Raw genomic sequence first — 18,276 nt, 5'->3', positions numbered from 1 at the left:
AAGAGATTTCACCCCCATGCTTCCTGAGGAACCTCCTGATGGGCACTTCTTATGTATCATATGGCCAAGCTGCTCCCACAACAGCTCAATAGGGTTGGGATCCGGTGACTGTGCTGGCTACTCCACTACCAGCTGACTGCTGGCTCCCTACATCGTTCTTACATAGCTTGGAGCTGTGCTTTGGGTCATTGTCCTGTTGTAGGAGGAAATTGGCTCATAATTAAGCGGTGTCCACAGGGTATGGCATGGTGTTGCAAAATGGAGTGATATCCTTCCTTCTTCAAGATCCCTTTGACCCGGTACAAATCTCCCACTTTACCAGCTCAACGCCCCCCAGACCATCACATCGCCTCCACCAGGCTTCACAGTTCACTGCATCTTTTAATTTTTCTGCGTCTGGTGCAGGTCTACAATTTTGTTTCTGGTGTCCTTTGACAGCTCTTTGGTCTTGGCCATAGTGGAGTTTGGAGTGTGACTGTTTGAGGTTGTGGACTGGTGTCTTTTATACTGATAACAAGTTCAAACAGGTGCCATTAATACAGGTAACGAGTGGAGGACAGAGGAGCCTCTTAAAGAAGAAGGCTTCACAGTTCACTCCTCCAGCATCTTTTCATTTTTTCTGCATTTCACGAATGTTCATCTTTGTCATCCGAACACCTCAATCTTCTCACACCTCTGTCCATAACACTTTTTCCAACCTTTCTCTGTCCAGTGTCTGTGTTCTTTTATTCATCTTAATCTTTTCTTTTTATTGGCCAGTCTGAGATATGGCTTTTTCATTGCAACTCTGCCTAGAAGGCCAACATCCCAGAGTCCCGTCTTCACTGTTGTGTCAGCTGTGTTAACATAATTGCAAAAGGGTTTTCTAATGATCAATTAGCCTTTTAAAATGATAAACTTGGATTAGCTAACACAACGTGCCACTGGAACACAGGAGTGATGGTTGCTGATAATGGGCCTCTATACGCCTATGTAAAAATCAGCCGTTCCAGCCACAATAGTCAATTAAAACATTAACAATGTCTACACTGTATTTCTGATCAATTTGATGTTATTTTAATGGACAAAAAAACGTGCTTTTCTTTAGAAAACAAGGACATTTCTAAGTGACCCCAAACGTTTGAACGGTAGTGTAGGTGTGTGTGGCCCACCTGTGTCAGGACTGGTGGACAGTGGAGAGGGGGGGAGTTGTGGAGTGGGGGTGGTGCTCTGCTCCCCCTGAGCCCCCTCCTCGGCCCTCTCTGTGGGTGTGTGCGTGTCGGGGCGGTGTGTGTGTAGGTCCTCCAGCGCGCGGGCGAGGCATGTGTGTCCGCGAGAGCGTGCAACTGCGAGGGGGAGGCGGCCTAGTGAGTCGGGAATTCCGAGCGCCAGGCTGTTCCAACCATATAGAACCTCGGCTGCTGCCTGGTGTCCCAGAGCACACGCCCACATCTACAGAAGACAGGATTACACTGTAAAAACCTACTTCAACGAATACAATCAGATAGAAACAGAGCAGAAATGACAATAGCAGCATTAGCCTGCTAAAAAAACAGAAATGAAAGCAAGACAGTACGTTTTATCTGGGTTTGATGACAAAATAAAGTCTTAGAGAGTACCAGATACTGGAAGAAAGACTACAGACTTAGAGAGTATCAGATACTGGAATAAAGACTACAGTCTTAGAGAGTATCAGATACTGGAATAAAGACTACAGTCTTAGAGAGTATCAGATACTGGAATAAAGACTACAGTCTTAGAGAGTATCAGATACTGGAATAAAGACTACAGTCTTAGAGAGTATCAGATACTGGAATAAAGACTACAGTCTTAGAGAGCATCAGATACTGGAATAAAGACTACAGACTTAGAGAGCATCAGATACTGGAATAAAGACTACAGTCTTAGAGAGTATCAGATACTGGAATAAAGAATACAGTCTTAGAGAGCATCAGATACTGGAATAAAGACTACAGTCTTAGAGAGTATCAGATACTGGAATAAAGACTACAGTCTTAGAGAGCATCAGATACTGGAATAAAGACTACAGACTTAGAGAGCATCAGATACTGGAATAAAGACTACAGTCTTAGAGAGTATCAGATACTGGAATATAGACTACAGTCTTAGAGAGTATCAGATACTAGAATGAAGACTACAGTCTTAGAGAGTATCAGATACTGGAATAAAGACTACAGTCTTAGAGAGTATCAGATACTGGAATAAAGACTACAGTCTTCGAGAGTATCAGATACTGGAATAAAGACTACAGTCTTAGAGAGTATCAGATACTAGAATAAAGACTACAGTCTTAGAGAGTATCAGATACTGGGATAAAGACTACAGTCTTAGAGAGTATCAGATACTGGGATAAAGACTACAGTCTTAGAGAGTATCAGATACTGGAATAAAGACTACAGTCTTAGAGAGTATCAGATACTGGAATAAAGACTACAGTCTTAGAGAGTATCAGATACTGGAATAAAGACTACAGTCTTAGAGAGTATCAGATACTGGAATAAAGACTACAGTCTTAGAGAGTATCAGATACTGGAATAAAGACTACAGTCTTAGAGAGCATCAGATACTGGAATAAAGACTACAGACTTAGAGAGCATCAGATACTGGAATAAAGACTACAGTCTTAGAGAGTATCAGATACTGGAATATAGACTACAGTCTTAGAGAGTATCAGATACTAGAATAAAGACTACAGTCTTAGAGAGTATCAGATACTGGAATAAAGACTACAGTCTTAGAGAGTATCAGATACTAGAATAAAGACTACAGTCTTAGAGAGTATCAGATACTGGGATAAAGACTACAGTCTTAGAGAGTATCAGATACTGGGATAAAGACTACAGTCTTAGAGAGTATCAGATACTGGAATAAAGACTACAGTCTTAGAGAGTATCAGATACTGGAATAAAGACTACAGTCTTAGAGAGCATCAGATACTGGAATAAAGACTACAGTCTTAGAGAGTATCAGATACTGGAATAAAGACTACAGTCTTAGAGAGTATCAGATACTGGAATAAAGACTACAGTCTTAGAGAGTATCAGATACTAGAATATAGACTACAGTCTTAGAGAGCGGTGAAGACCAAATGTTTGATGTAAAAGTGAGTGTCACCAGAGGAGTGCATGAGAAATGATCGACGGTGAGCGGATCAACTTCCTGCTCTACGTCCAGACTGTCACTGTTGACACTCCTGAGGAAAAACAAACACAATGTTAAAACTGCAGTTCAGCAAAAAGAGGTTGAATAGTTTACACTCCTGTTTAGCCCCTCCCCCTCCTGTTTAGCCCCCCAACACCTCATGTTTAGCCCCTCCCCCATTTAGCCCCTCCCTCTCCTGTTTAGCCCCCCCAACACCTCATGTTTAGCCCCTCCCCCCGTTTAGCCCCTCCCCCCCCCTCCTGTTTAGCCCTCCCCTCTCCTGTTTAGCCATCCCTCTCCTGTTTAGCCCTCCCCCTCTCCTGTTTAGCCCCTCCCGCCTCCTGTTTAGCCCCTCCCTCTCCGGTTTAGCCCCTCCCTCTCCGGTTTAGCCCCTCCCTCTCATGTATAATTGCTCTAATAAATTTTGATCTGTGACCAGATGTTTTAAGTCGACATTCTGCCTGTCTCACGGAACCAGGATGCTAAAACTGGATGAGATGCATAATTCATATGTTACAAAATGTTATTTTTGTACATCAGGAGATTCTCTCAACACAAACAAGTGTGAGGTGAGGTGTGTGTGGATGAGGTGTGTGTGGATGAGGTGTGTGTGGATGAGGTGTGTGTGGATGAGGTGTGTGTGGATGAGGTGTGTGTGGATGAGGTGTGTGTGGATGAGGTGTGTGTGGATGAGGTGTGTGTGTATGTGGTGTGTGTGTATGTGTGTAAGTAATAATATATAAATATACACTGCTCAAAAAAATAAAGGGAACACTAAAATAACACATCCTAGATCTGAATGAATGAAATATTCTTATTAAATACTTTTTTCTTTACACAGTTGAATGTGCTGACAACAAAATAACACAACAATTATCAATGGAAATCAAATGTATCAACCCATGGAGGTCTGGATTTGGAGTCACCCTCAAAATTAAAGTCGAAAACCACACTACAGGATGATCCAACTTTGATGTAATGTCCTTAAAACAAGTCAAAATGAGGCTCAGTAGTGTGTGTGGCCTCCACGTGCCTGTATGTCCTCCCTACAACGCCTGGGCATGCTCCTGATGAGGTGGCGGATGGTCTCCTGAGGGATCTCCTCCCAGACCTGGACTAAAGCATCCGCCAACTCCTGGACAGTCTGTGGTGCAACGTGGCGTTGGTGGATGGAGCGACATGATGTCCCAGATGTGCTCAATTGGGTTCAGGTCTGGGGAACGGGCGGGCCAGTCCATAGCATCAATGCCTTCCTCTTGCAGGAACTGCTGACACACTCCAGCCACATGAGGTCTAGCATTGTCTTGCATTAGGAGGAACCCAGGGCCAACCGCACCAGCATATGGTCTCACAAGGGGTCTGAGGATCTCATCTCGGTACATAATGGCAGTCAGGCTACCTCTGGCGAGCACATGGAGGGCTGTGCGGCCCCGCAAAGAAATGCCACCCCACACCATGACTGACCCTCCGCCAAACCGGTCATGCTGGAGAATGTTGTAGGCAGCAGAACGTTCTCCATGGCGTCTCCAGACTGTTACGTCTGTCACATGTGCTCAGTGTGAACCTGCTTTCATCTGTGAAGAGCACAGGGCGCCAGTGGCGAATTTGCTAATCTTGGTGTTCTCTGGCAAATGCCAAACGTCCTGCACAGTGTTGGGCTGAAAGCACAACCCCCACCTGTGGACGTCGGGCCCTCATTCCACCCTCATGGACACTGTTTCTGACCGTTTGAACAGACACATGCACATTTGTGGCCTGCTGGAGGTAATTTTGCAGGGCTCTGGCAGTGCTCCTCCTGCTCCTCCTTGCACAAAGGCGGAGGTAGCGGTCCTGCTGCTGGATTGCTGCCCTCCTACGGCCTCCTCCACATCTCCTGATGTACTGGCCTGTCTCCTGGTAGTACCTCCATGCTCTGGACACTACGCTGACAGACACAGCAAACCTTCTTGCCACAGCTCGCATTGATGTGCCATCCTGGATGAGCTGCACTACCTGAGCCACTTGTGTGGGTTGTAGACTCCGTCTCATGCTACCACTAGAGTGAAAGCACCGCCAGCATTCAAAAGTGACCAAAACATCAGCCAGGAAGCATTGGAACTGAGAAGTGGTCTGTGGTCACCACCTGCAGAACCACTCCTTTATTGGGGGTGTCTTGCTAATTGCCTATAATTTCCACCTGTTGTCTATTCCATTTGCACAACAGAATGTGATATTTATTGTCAATCAGTGTTGCTTCCTAAGTGGACAGTTTGATTTCACAGAAGTGTGATTGACTTGGAGTTACATTGTGTTGTTTAAGTGCTCCCTTCATTTTTTTGAGCAGTGTACATTATATACTACTACTACCACTACTACCTATAGAACAGCCTGGAGATGATAATATATACATTATATACTACTACTACCACTACTACCTATAGAACAGCCTGGAGATGATAGTATATACATTATATACTACTACTACCACTACTACCTATAGAACAGCATGGAGATGATAATATATACATTATATACTACTACTACCACTACTACCTATAGAACAGCATGGAGATGATAATATATACATTATATACTACTACTACCACTACTACCTATAGAACAGCCTGGAGATGATAGTATATACATTATATACTACTACTACTACTACTACCTATAGAACAGCATGGAGATGATAATATATACATTATATACTACTACTACCACTACTACCTATAGAACAGCCTTGAGATGATAATATATACATTATATACTACTACTACCACTACTACCTATAGAACAGCCTGGAGATGATAATATATACATTATATACTACTACTACCACTACTACCTATAGAACAGCCTGGAGATGATAATATATACATTATATACTACTACTACCACTACTACCTATAGAACAGCCTGGAGATGATAATATATACATTATATACTACTACTACCACTACTACCTATAGAACAGCCTGGAGATGATAATATATACATTATATACTACTACTACCACTACTACCTATAGAACAGCCTGGAGATGATAATATATACATTATATACTACTACTACCACTACTACCTATAGAACAGCCTGGAGATGATAATATATACATTATATACTACTACTACCACTACTACCTATAGAACAGCCTGGAGATGATAATATATACATTATATACTACTACTACCACTACTACCTATAGAACAGCCTGGAGATGATAATATATACATTATATACTACTACTACTACCTATAGAACAGCCTGGAGATGATAATATATACATTATATACTACTACTACTACCTATAGAACAGCCTGGAGATGATAATATATACATTATATACTACTACTACCACTACTACCTATAGAACAGCCTGGAGATGATAATATATACATTATATACTACTACTACTACCTATAGAACAGCCTGGAGATGATAATATATACATTATATACTACTACTACTACCTATAGAACAGCCTGGAGATGATAATATATACATTATATACTACTACTACCACTACTACCTATAGAACAGCCTGGAGATGATAATATATACATTATATACTACTACTACCACTACTACCTATAGAACAGCCTGGAGATGATAATATATACATTATATACTACCACTACTACCTATAGAACAGCCTGGAGATGATAATATATACATTATATACTACTACTACCACTACTACCTTTAGAACAGCCTGGAGATGATAATATATACATTATATACTACTACTACTACCTATAGAACAGCCTGGAGATGATAATATATACATTATATACTACTACTACTACCTATAGAACAGCCTGGAGATGATAATATATATATTATACACTACTACTACCACTACTACCTATAGAACAGCCTGGAGATGATAATATATACATTATATACTACTACTACCACTACTACCTATAGAACAGCCTGGAGATGATAGTATATACATTATATACTACTACTACCACTACTACCTATAGAACAGCCTGGAGATGATAATATATACATTATATACTACTACTACCACTACTACCTATAGAACAGCCTGGAGATGATAATATATACATTATATACTACTACTACCACTACTACCTATAGAACAGCCTGGAGATGATAATATATACATTATATACTACTACTACCACTACTACCTATAGAACAGCCTGGAGATGATAATATATACATTATATACTACTACTACCACTACTACCTATAGAACAGCCTGGAGATGATAGTATATACATTATATACTACTACTACCACTACTACCTATAGAACAGCCTGGAGATGATAATATATACATTATATACTACTACTACCACTACTACCTATAGAACAGCCTGGAGATGATAATATATACATTATATACTACTACTACCACTACTACCTATAGAACAGCCTGGAGATGATAATATATACATTATATACTACTACTACCACTACTACCTATAGAACAGCCTGGAGATGATAATATATACATTATATACTACTACTACCACCTATAGAACAGCCTGGAGATGATAATATATACATTATACACTACTACTACTACTACTACTACTACCTATAGAACAGCCTGGAGATGATAATATATACATTATATACTACCACTACCACTACTACCTATAGAACAGCCTGGAGATGATAATATATACATTATATACTACTACTACCACTACTACCTATAGAACAGCCTGGAGATGATAATATATACATTATATACTACTACTACTACCTATAGAACAGCCTGGAGATGATAATATATACATTATATACTACTACCACTACTACCTATAGAACAGCCTGGAGATGATAATATATACATTATATACTACTACTACCACTACTACCTATAGAACAGCCTGGAGATGATAATATATACATTATATACTACCACTACTACCTATAGAACAGCCTGGAGATGATAATATATACATTATATACTACTACTACCACTACTACCTATAGAACAGCCTGGAGATGATAATATATACATTATATACTACTACTACCACTACTACCTATAGAACAGCCTGGAGATGATAATATATACATTATATACTACTACTACCACTACTACCTATAGAACAGCCTGGAGATGATAATATATACATTATATACTACCACTACTACCTATAGAACAGCCTGGAGATGATAATATATACATTATATACTACTACTACCACTACTACCTATAGAACAGCCTGGAGATGATAATATATACATTATATACTACCACTACTACCTATAGAACAGCCTGGAGATGATAATATATACATTATATACTACTACTACTACTACTACCTATAGAACAGCATGGAGATGATAATATATACATTATATACTACTACTACTACTACTACCTATAGAACAGCATGGAGATGATAATATATACATTATATACTACTACTACCACTACTACCTATAGAACAGCCTGGAGATGATAGTATGTACATTATATACTACTACTACCACTACTACCTATAGAACAGCCTGGAGATGATAATATATACATTATATACTACTACTACTACTACTACCTATAGAACAGCATGGAGATGATAATATATACATTATATACTACTACTACCACTACTACCTATAGAACAGCCTGGAGATGATAATATATACATTATATACTACTACTACTACTACTACCTATAGAACAGCATGGAGATGATAATATATACATTATATACTACTACTACTACTACTACCTATAGAACAGCATGGAGATGATAATATATACATTATATACTACTACTACCACTACTACCTATAGAACAGCCTGGAGATGATAATATATATACTGCTCAAAAAAAATAAAGGGAACACTAAAATAACACATCCTAGATCTGTGTAAGTAAAAATATATTAATATACGTGTGAGCATGCATATACAGTTGAAGTCGGAAGTTATCATATACCTCAGCCAGATTCATTTGAACTCAGTTTCTCACAAATCCTGACATTTAATCCAGTAAAAATATATAAATATACAATTTCTGACATTTAATCTTAGTAAAAATTCCCTTTCTTAGGTCAGTTAAGATCACCACTTTATTTTGAGAATGTGAAATGTCAGAATAATAGTAGAGAGAATGATTTATTTCAGCTTTTATTTCTTTCATCACATTCCCAGTGGGTCAGAAATTTACATAAACTCAATTAGTATTTGGTAGCATTGCCATTAAATTGTTTAACTTGGGTCAAACGTTTCGGGTAGCCTTCCACAAGCTTCCCACAATAAGTTGGGTGAATTTTGGCCCATTCCTCCTGACAGCTGGTGTAACTGAGTCAGGTTTGTAGGCCTCCTTGCTCGCTCACACTTTTTCAGTTCTGCCCACAAACTTTCTATAGGATTGAGGTCAGGGCTTGACTTTGTGGCTCTTAAGCCATTTTGAGCCATAACTTTGGAAGTATGTTGGGGTCATTGTCCATTTCGAAGACCCATTTGCGACCAAGCTTTAACATCCTGACTGATGTCTTGAGATGTTGCTTCAATATAGCCACGTCATTTTCCGTCCTCATGATGCATTTATTTTGTGAAGTGCACCAGACCCTCCTCCTGCAGCAAAGCACCCCCACAACATGATGCTGCCACCCCCACAACATGATGCTGCCACCCCCGTGCTTCACGGTTGGGATGGTGTTCTTCAGCTTGCAAGGCTCCCCCTTTCTCCTCCAAATATAACGATGGTCATTATGCCAAACAGTTATATTTTTGTTTAATCAGACCAGAGGACATTCCTCCAAAAAGTATGATCTTTGTCCACATGTGCAGCTGCAAACCGTAGTCTGGCTTTTTTATGGTGGTTTTGGAGCAGTGGCTTCTTCCTTGCTGAGTGGCCTTTCAGTTTATGTCGATATAGGACTCGTTTTACTGTGGATATAGATACTTTTGTACCTGTTTCCTCCAGCATCTCCACAAGGTCCTTTGCTGTTGTTCTGGGATTGATGTGCACTTTTCGCACCAAAGTACGTTCATCTCTAGGAGACAGAATGCGTCTCCTACCTGAGCGGTATGACGGCTGCGTGGTCCCATGGTGTTTATACTTGCATAGTATTGTTTGTACAGATGAACGTGGTACCTTCAGGCGTTTGGAAATTGCTCCCAAGGATGAACCAGACTTGTGGAGGTCTACAATTATTTTTCTGGTCTTGGCTGATTTCTTTCGATTTTCCCATGATGTCAAGCAAAGAGGCAGTGAGTTTGAAGGTTGGCCTTGAAATACATCCAAAGGTACACCTCCAATTGACTGAAATGATGTCAATTAGCCTATCAGAAGCTTCTAAAGCCATGACACAATTTTCTGGAATTTTCCAAGCTGTTTAAAGGCACAGTCAACTTAGTGTATGTAAACTTCTGACCCACTGGAATTGTGATACAGTGAAATATAAGTGAAATAATCTGTCTGTAAACAATTGTTGGAAAAATGACTTGTGTCCTGCACAAAGTAGATGTCCTAACCGACTTGTCAAAACATTTGTGGAGAAGTTGAAAAACAAGTTTTAATGACCCCAACCTAAGTGTTTGTAAACTTCCGACTTCAACTGTATGTGAGTATCTGGTGTGGGTGTATACCTCCAGTGGATGAGTGTGTGGATGAGGTGTGTGTATCCCTGTGCAGCGGCCAGGTGGAGCAGTGTCATCCCTCTGTGGCGTATGGAGTGAGCGAGGCGCTCTTCTCCCCCTCCTCTCCACCTTCCTCCCTCCATCATCCTCTCACATACTCCAACTATCCTCCTCTCAAACCATGGGCCTGACTGGAGAGAGGGAGGGGGAGAGAGGGAGGGGGAAAGAGAGGAGGGAAGGAGAGGGAGAGAGAGAGGAGGGAAGGAGAGAAAAAAAAACATTTTTTGCAAATGAACACGACTCTACACCCTCTCCCCCACCCTCCCCCTCCCACCCTTCCTCCACCCCCCCAACCTCTCCCCCACCCACCCACCCTCTCTCCCTCACTCTCCCCCCACCCTACACACCCAACCTCCTCCCTCCCTCCCTCCCTCTCCCCCTCTCTCCTCCTCCCTCCCTCCCTCCCTCACCCCCCAACCTCTCCCCCACCCTCCCTCGCTCTTCTCCACCCTCCCACCCTTCCTCCATCCCCCAACCTCTCCCCACCCTCCCTCCCTCCCTCACCCACTCCCACAACCTCCATCTCCCTCACCCACCCTCCCTCCCTCTCCCACCTTCCCTCCCTCCCTGTCACTCACTCACTCACTCACTCACTCACTCACTCACTCACTCACTCACTCACTCACTCACTCACTCACCCTCCCTCCCTCCCTCCCTCTCTCTCTCTCTCCTACCCACCCACTCAACCTCCCTCCCTCTCCCTCCCACCCTCCCTCCCTCCCTCCCTCCCTCCCTCCCTCTCTCTCCTACCCACCCACTCACCCTCCCTCCCTCCCTCCCTCCCTCCCTCCCTCCCTCCCTCCCTCTCTCCCTCCCTCCCTCCCTCCCTCCCTCCCTCCCTCCCACCCTCCCTCCCTCCCCCTCCCCTCTCTCTCTCTCCTACCCACCCACTCACCCTCCCTCCCTCTCCCCCACCCTCCCTCCCTCCCTCTCTCTCTCTCCTACCCACCCACTCACCCACTCACCCCCTCCCTCCCTCCCTCCCTCTCCCCCACCCTCCCTCCCTCCCTCCCTCCCTCCCTCCCTCCCTCCCTCCCTCCCTCCCTCCCTCCCTCCCTCCCTCCCTCTCTCTCTCTCCTACCCACCCACTCACCCTCCCTCCCTCTCCCCACCCTCCCTCCCTCCCTCCCTCCTCCCCCCTCTCTCTCTCCTACCCACCCACTCACCCTCCCTCCCTCTCTCTCTCTCCTACCCACCCACTCACCCTCCCTCCCTCCCTCCCTCCCTCCCTCCCTCTCTCTCCTACCCACTCACCCTCCCTCCCTCCCTCCCTCCCTCCCTCCCTCCCACCCTCCCTCCCTCCCTCCCTCCCTCCCTCCCTCCCTCCCTCCCTCCCTCCCTCCCTCCCCTCCCTCCCTCCCTCCCTCCCTCCTACCCACCCACTCACCCACTCACCCTCCCTCCCTCCCTCCCTCCCTCCCTCCCTCCCTCCCTCTCCTACCCACTCACTCACCCTCCATCCCTCCCTCCCTCTCCCCCTCCCACCCTCCCTCTCCCACCCTCCCTCCCTCCCTCCCTCTCCTACCCACCCACTCACCCTCCCTCTCTCTCCTACCCACCCACTCACCCTCCCTCCCTCCCTCCCTCCCTCCCTCAATCTCCCGTTCTCTGCTGTCTTTCTTTCTCACGTTCTCTCCTTTCATCTGCTGGACGAGTAGAGAGTTTTCCATTGAGGGCCACATGATAGTAACTCCCCTCCCCCGACACACAGTCTTGAATAACTAACCTTGAGGGAACACACAATTCAGTCCCATTTAAAATCCTATTTACCCTAACCATAACCCAAGCTCCTAACCCTAAAACTAACCCTAGTTCCTAACCCTAAAACTAAAACTAATCCTAGCTCCTAACCCTAAAACTAACCCTAATTCCTAACCCTAGATCCTATCCCTAAAACTAACCCAAGCTCCTAACCCTAAAACTAATCCCTAACCCTAAAACTAACCCTAATTCCTAACCCTAGATCCTATCCCTAAAACTAACCCAAGCTCCTAACCCTAAAACGAATCCCTAACCCTAAAACTAACCCTAGCTCCTAACCCTAAAACTAATCCCTAACCCTAAAACTAACCCTAGCTCCTAACCCTAAAACTAACCCAAGCTCCTAACCCTAAAACTAATCCCTAACCCTAAAACTAACCCTAGCTCCTATCCCTAAAACTAACCCTAGTTCCTAACCCTAAAACTAACCCTAATTCCTAACCCTAGATCCTATCCCTAAAACTAACCCTAGTTCCTAACCCTAAAACTAACCCTAGGTCCTAACCCAACAACTAAAACTAACCCTAGTTCCTAACCCTAGTTCCTAACCCTAGTTCCTAACCCTAAAACGAACCCTAATTCCTAACCCTAGCTCCTAACCCTAGCTCCTAACCCTAAAACTAACCCTAAAACTAAAACTAACCCTAGCTCCTAACCCTAAAACTAAACCTAGTTCCTAACCCTAAACTAACCCAAGCTTCCTAACCCTAAAACTAAACCGAGCTCCTAACCTTAAAACTAACCCTAGTTCCTAACTCTAATTCCTAACCCTAAAACTAACCCTAGCTCCTAACCCTAACCCTAAAACTAACCCTAGCTCCTAACCCTAAAACTAACCCTAGCTCCTAACCCTAGCTCCTAACCCTAAAACTAACCCTAGCTCCTAACCCTAAAACTACCCTTAGCTCCTAACCCTAGCTCCTAACCCTAAAACTAACCCTAGCTCCTAACCCTAGTTCCTAACCCTACAACTAACCCTAGCTCCTAACCCTAAAACTAACCCTAATTCCTAACCCTAAAACTAACCTTAGCTCCTAACCCTAGCTCCTAACCCTAACACTAACCCTAGCTCCTAACCCTAGCTTCTTGAAGTGTACCTATGATGAAAATTACAGGCCTCTCATCTTTTTAAGTGGGAGAACTTGCACAATTGGTGGCTGACTAAATACTTTTTTGCCCACTGTGTATATATATATATAAGACTAACTCTGCAGATAGCACCACTGGGTGACATTAACCTGAAGCTAACCCTGCAGATAGCACTACTGGGTGACATTAACCTGGAGCTAACCCTGCAGATAGCACTACTGGGTGACATTAACCTGGAGCTAACCCTGCAGATAGCACTACTGGGTGACATTAACCTGGAGCTAACCCTGCAGATAGCACTACTGGGTGACATTAACCTGGAGCTAACCCTGCAGATAGCACTACTGGGTGATATTAACCTGGAGCTAACCCTGCAGATAGCACTACTGGGTGACATTAACCTGGAGCTAACTCTGCAGATAGCACTACTGGGTGATATTAACCTGGAGCTAACCCTGCAGATAGCACTACTAGGTGACATTAACGTGGAGCTAACCCTGCAGATAGCACTACTGGGTGACATTAACCTGGAGCTAACTCTGCAGATAGTACTACTGGGTGACATTAACCTGGAGCTAACTCTGCAGATAGCACTACTGGGTGACATTAACCTGGAGCTAACTCTGCAGATAGCACTACTGGGTGACATTAACCTGGAGCTAACTCTGCAGATAGCACTACTGGGTGATATTAACCTGGAGCTAACCCTGCAGATAGCACTACTGGGTGACATTAACCTGAAGCTAACTCTGCAGATAGCACTACTGGGTGACATTAACCTGGAGCTAACCCTGCAGATAGCACTACTGGGTGACATTAACCTGGAGCTAACTCTGCAGATAGCACTACTGGGTGATATTAACCTGGAGCTAACCCTGCAGATAGCACTACTGGGTGACATTAACCTGGAGCTAACTCTGCAGATAGCACTACTGGGTGACATTAACCTGGAGCTAACCCTGCAGATAGCACTACTAGGTGACATTAACCTGGAGCTAACTCTGCAGATAGCACTACTGGGTGACATTAACCTGGAGCTAACCCTGCAGATAGCACTACTAGGTGACATTAACCTGGAGCTAACTCTGCAGATAGCACTACTGGGTGATATTAACCTGGAGCTAACCCTGCAGATAGCACTACTGGGTGATATTAACCTGGAGCTAACCCTGCAGATAGTACTACTGGGTGACATTAACCTGGAGCTAACTCTGCAGATAGCACTACTGGGTGACATTAACCTGGAGCTAACTCTGCAGATAGCACTACTGGGTGACATTAACCTGGAGCTAACCCTGCAGATAGCACTACTGGGTGACATTAACCTGGAGCTAACTCTGCAGATAGCACTACTGGGTGACATTAACCTGGAGCTAACTCTGCAGATAGCACTACTGGGTGACATTAACCTGGAGCTAACTCTGCAGATAGCACTACTGGGTGACATTAACCTGGAGCTAACCCTGCAGATAGCACTACTGGGTGACATTAACCTGGAGCTAACCCTGCAGATAGCACTACTGGGTGACATTAACCTGGAGCTAACCCTGCAGATAGCACTACTGGGTGACATTAACCTGGAGCTAACCCTGCAGATAGCACTACTGGGTGACATTAACCTGGAGCTAACCCTGCAGATAGCACTACTGGGTGACATTAACCTGGAGCTAACCCTGCAGATAGCACTACTGGGTGACATTAACCTGGAGCTAACTCTGCAGATAGCACTACTGGGTGACATTAACCTGGAGCTAACCCTGCAGATAGCACTACTGGGTGACATTAACCTAACTCTGCAGATAGCACTACTGGGTGACATTAACCTGGAGCTAACCCTGCAGATAGCACTACTGGGTGACATTAACCTGGAGCTAACCCTGCAGATAGCACTACTGGGTGACATTAACCTGGAGCTAACCCTGCAGATAGCACTACTGGGTGATATTAACCTGGAGCTAACCCTGCAGATAGCACTACTGGGTGACATTAACCTGGAGCTAACTCTGCAGATAGCACTACTGGGTGACATTAACCTGGAGCTAACCCTCCAGATAGCACTACTGGGTGACATTAACCTGGAGCTAACCCTGCAGATAGCACTACTGGGTGACATTAACCTGGAGCTAACCCTGCAGATAGCACTACTGGGTGACATTAACCTGGAGCTAACTCTGCAGATAGCACTACTGGGTGACATTAACCTGGAGCTAACCCTGCAGATAGCACTACTGGGTGACATTAACCTGGAGCTAACCCTGCAGATAGCACTACTGGGTGACATTAACCTGAAGCTAACCCTGCAGATAGCACTACTGGGTGACATTAACCTGGAGCTAACCCTGCAGATAGCACTACTGGGTGACATTAACCTGGAGCTAACTCTGCAGATAGCACTACTGGGTGACATTAACCTGGAGCTAACCCTGCAGATAGCACTACTGGGTGATATTAACCTGGACCTAACTCTGCAGATAGCACTACTGGGTGACATGAACCTGGAGCTAACTCTGCAGATAGCACTACTGGGTGACATTAACCTGGAGTACTAACTCTGCAGATAGCACTACTGGATGACATTAACCTGGAGCTAACCCTGCAGATAGCACTACTGGGTGATATTAACCTGGAGCTAACCCTGCAGATAGCACTACTGGGTGACATTAACCTAACTCTGCAGATAGCACTACTGGGTGACATTAACCTGGAGCTAACTCTGCAGATAGCACTACTGGGTGACATTAACCTGGAGCTAACCCTGCAGATAGTACTACTGGGTGACATTAACCTGGAGCTAACCCTGCAGATAGCACTACTGGGTGACATTAACCTGGAGCTAACTCTGCAGATAGCACTACTGGGTGACATTAACCTGGAGCTAACTCTGCAGATAGCACTACTGGGTGACATTAACCTGAGCTAACCCTGCAGATAGCACTACTGGGTGACATTAACCTGGAGCTAACTCTGCAGATAGCACTACTGGGTGACATTAACCTGGAGCTAACCCTGCAGATAGCACTACTGGGTGACATTAACCTGGAGCTAACCCTGCAGATAGCACTACTGGGTGACATTAACCTGGAGCTAACCCTGCAGATAGCACTACTGGGTGACATTAACCTGGAGCTAACCCTGCAGATAGCACTACTGGGTGACATTAACCTGGAGCTAACCCTCCAGATAGCACTACTGGGTGACATTAGGAAGGAATGGCATAAGGAAGTGGATGGCTGAAAACTTTCTACTTGTAAACTCGGATGTGTATTCATACCTGGCTTCTGTCTTCGGGCGTGTGTGGGGAGAGTGTGCTGATCCGCTGGCATTGTGGCGGCGGCTGTGTGTGTGGGTTGGTTGCAGACATCTCAGCCATCCTCCTCTCCATCTGCTCCAGTCTGTCCAGGATGGACATACGGAACTGGTTATCTAGAGAGACAGAGAGAGGAGAGAGAGGAGAGAGAGAGGAAGAGAGAGAGAAACAGAGAAACACAGAGAGGAGAGAGAGAGACCGAGAGAGAGAGAGAGAGAGAGAGAGAGAGAGAGAGAGAGAGAGAGGAAGAGAAACACAGAGAGGAGAGAGAAAGAGAGAGAGAGACCAAGAGAAACACAGAGAGAGAGAGAAAGAGAGAGAGAGACCAAGAGAAACACAGAGAGAGAGAGAAAGAGAGAGAGAGACCAAGAGAAACAGAGAGAGGAGAGAGAGAGAGACCAAGAGAAACACAGAGAGGAGAGAGAAAGAGAGAGAGAGACCAAGAGAAACATAGAGAGAGAGAGAAAGAGAGAGAGAGACCGAGAGAAACAGAGAGAGGAGAGAGAGACCAAGAGAAACACAGAGAGGAGAGAGAAAGAGAGAGAGAGAGACCGAGAGAAAGAGAAAGAGAGACCGAGAGAAACAGAGAGAGGAGAGACAGAGAGAAACAGAGAGAGAGCGAGAGAGACCAAGAGAAACAGAGAAATGAGAGAGAGAGGAAGAGAGACAGAGACAGAGCGAAACACAGAGAGGAAGGAGAGAGAGAGAGAGAGAGAGAGAGAGAAACAGAGAAAGGAGAGAGAGAGGAAGAGAGAGAGAGAAAAGAGAAAGGAGAAAGGGGAGAGAGGGGAAGAGAAAGAGAGAGAAATAAACTTCCATATCTACTGGGTGAAATACCATAAGTGTGTGTGCCATCACAGCAGCACAGTGTGCCATCACAGCAGCAAAATTTGTGACCTTTTGCCACAAGGTCAACCAGTGAAGAACAAACACCATTGTAAATACAACCCATATTTATGTTGATTTATTTTCCCTTTTGTACTTTAACTATTTGCACATCGTTAAAACACTGTATATAGACATAATATGACATTTGAAATGTCTTTATTCTTTTGTGACTTTTGTGAGTGTAATGTTTACTTTTTTGTTTATTTCACTTTTGTTTGTTTACTTCACTTGCTTTGACAATGTTAACATATGTTTCCCATGCCAATAAAGCACTTCAATTTAAATTGAGAGAGAGAGAGAGAGAGAGAGAGAGAGAGAGAGAGAGAGAGAGAGAGAGAGAGAGATCCGAAGTCCGAATCAAGTCTGCTGTTTGCTGATGATCTGGTGCTTCTGTCCCCAACCAAGGAGGGCCTACAGCAGCACCTAGATCTTATGCACAGATTCTGTCAGACCTGGGCCCTGA

General features: G+C 44.3%; 1 protein-coding gene and 2 long non-coding RNA genes across 4 annotated transcripts in view; all 3 read right to left on the bottom strand.

The window, feature by feature from the left end:
* camta2 (calmodulin binding transcription activator 2) overlaps nt 1–18,276 on the bottom strand; it is a 136,083-nt gene that overhangs the window by 29,910 nt on the left and 87,897 nt on the right. Inside the window, 4 exon segments of the mRNA XM_052458900.1 lie at nt 1,152–1,431; nt 3,115–3,193; nt 10,718–10,899; nt 16,890–17,041. Coding sequence (XP_052314860.1) covers nt 1,152–1,431; nt 3,115–3,193; nt 10,718–10,899; nt 16,890–17,041 — 693 coding nt within the window.
* LOC127906586 (uncharacterized) lies at nt 13,785–16,509 on the bottom strand. Its single transcript, XR_008061972.1, has 4 exons — nt 16,404–16,509; nt 16,284–16,319; nt 14,860–15,321; nt 13,785–14,061 (listed from the first exon to the last, which is right to left on the bottom strand). It is a non-coding gene; the product is annotated as an uncharacterized LOC127906586 (long non-coding RNA).
* Nucleotides 14,072–14,684, bottom strand: LOC127906587 (uncharacterized). 2 transcript variants are annotated; one of them, XR_008061973.1, is made up of 3 exons: nt 14,650–14,684; nt 14,440–14,481; nt 14,072–14,145 (listed from the first exon to the last, which is right to left on the bottom strand). It is a non-coding gene; the product is annotated as an uncharacterized LOC127906587 (long non-coding RNA). The 2 variants fall into 2 exon arrangements; XR_008061974.1 differs by lacking the exon at nt 14,650–14,684 and adding an exon at nt 14,566–14,600.

Source organism: Oncorhynchus keta, chromosome 13 (assembly GCF_023373465.1).
Source record: "Oncorhynchus keta strain PuntledgeMale-10-30-2019 chromosome 13, Oket_V2, whole genome shotgun sequence".
Taxonomy (NCBI): Eukaryota; Metazoa; Chordata; class Actinopteri; order Salmoniformes; family Salmonidae; genus Oncorhynchus; species Oncorhynchus keta.
Note: the sequence above shows the minus strand (reverse complement) of the source record. Positions and strands in the feature narration are given on the sequence as shown.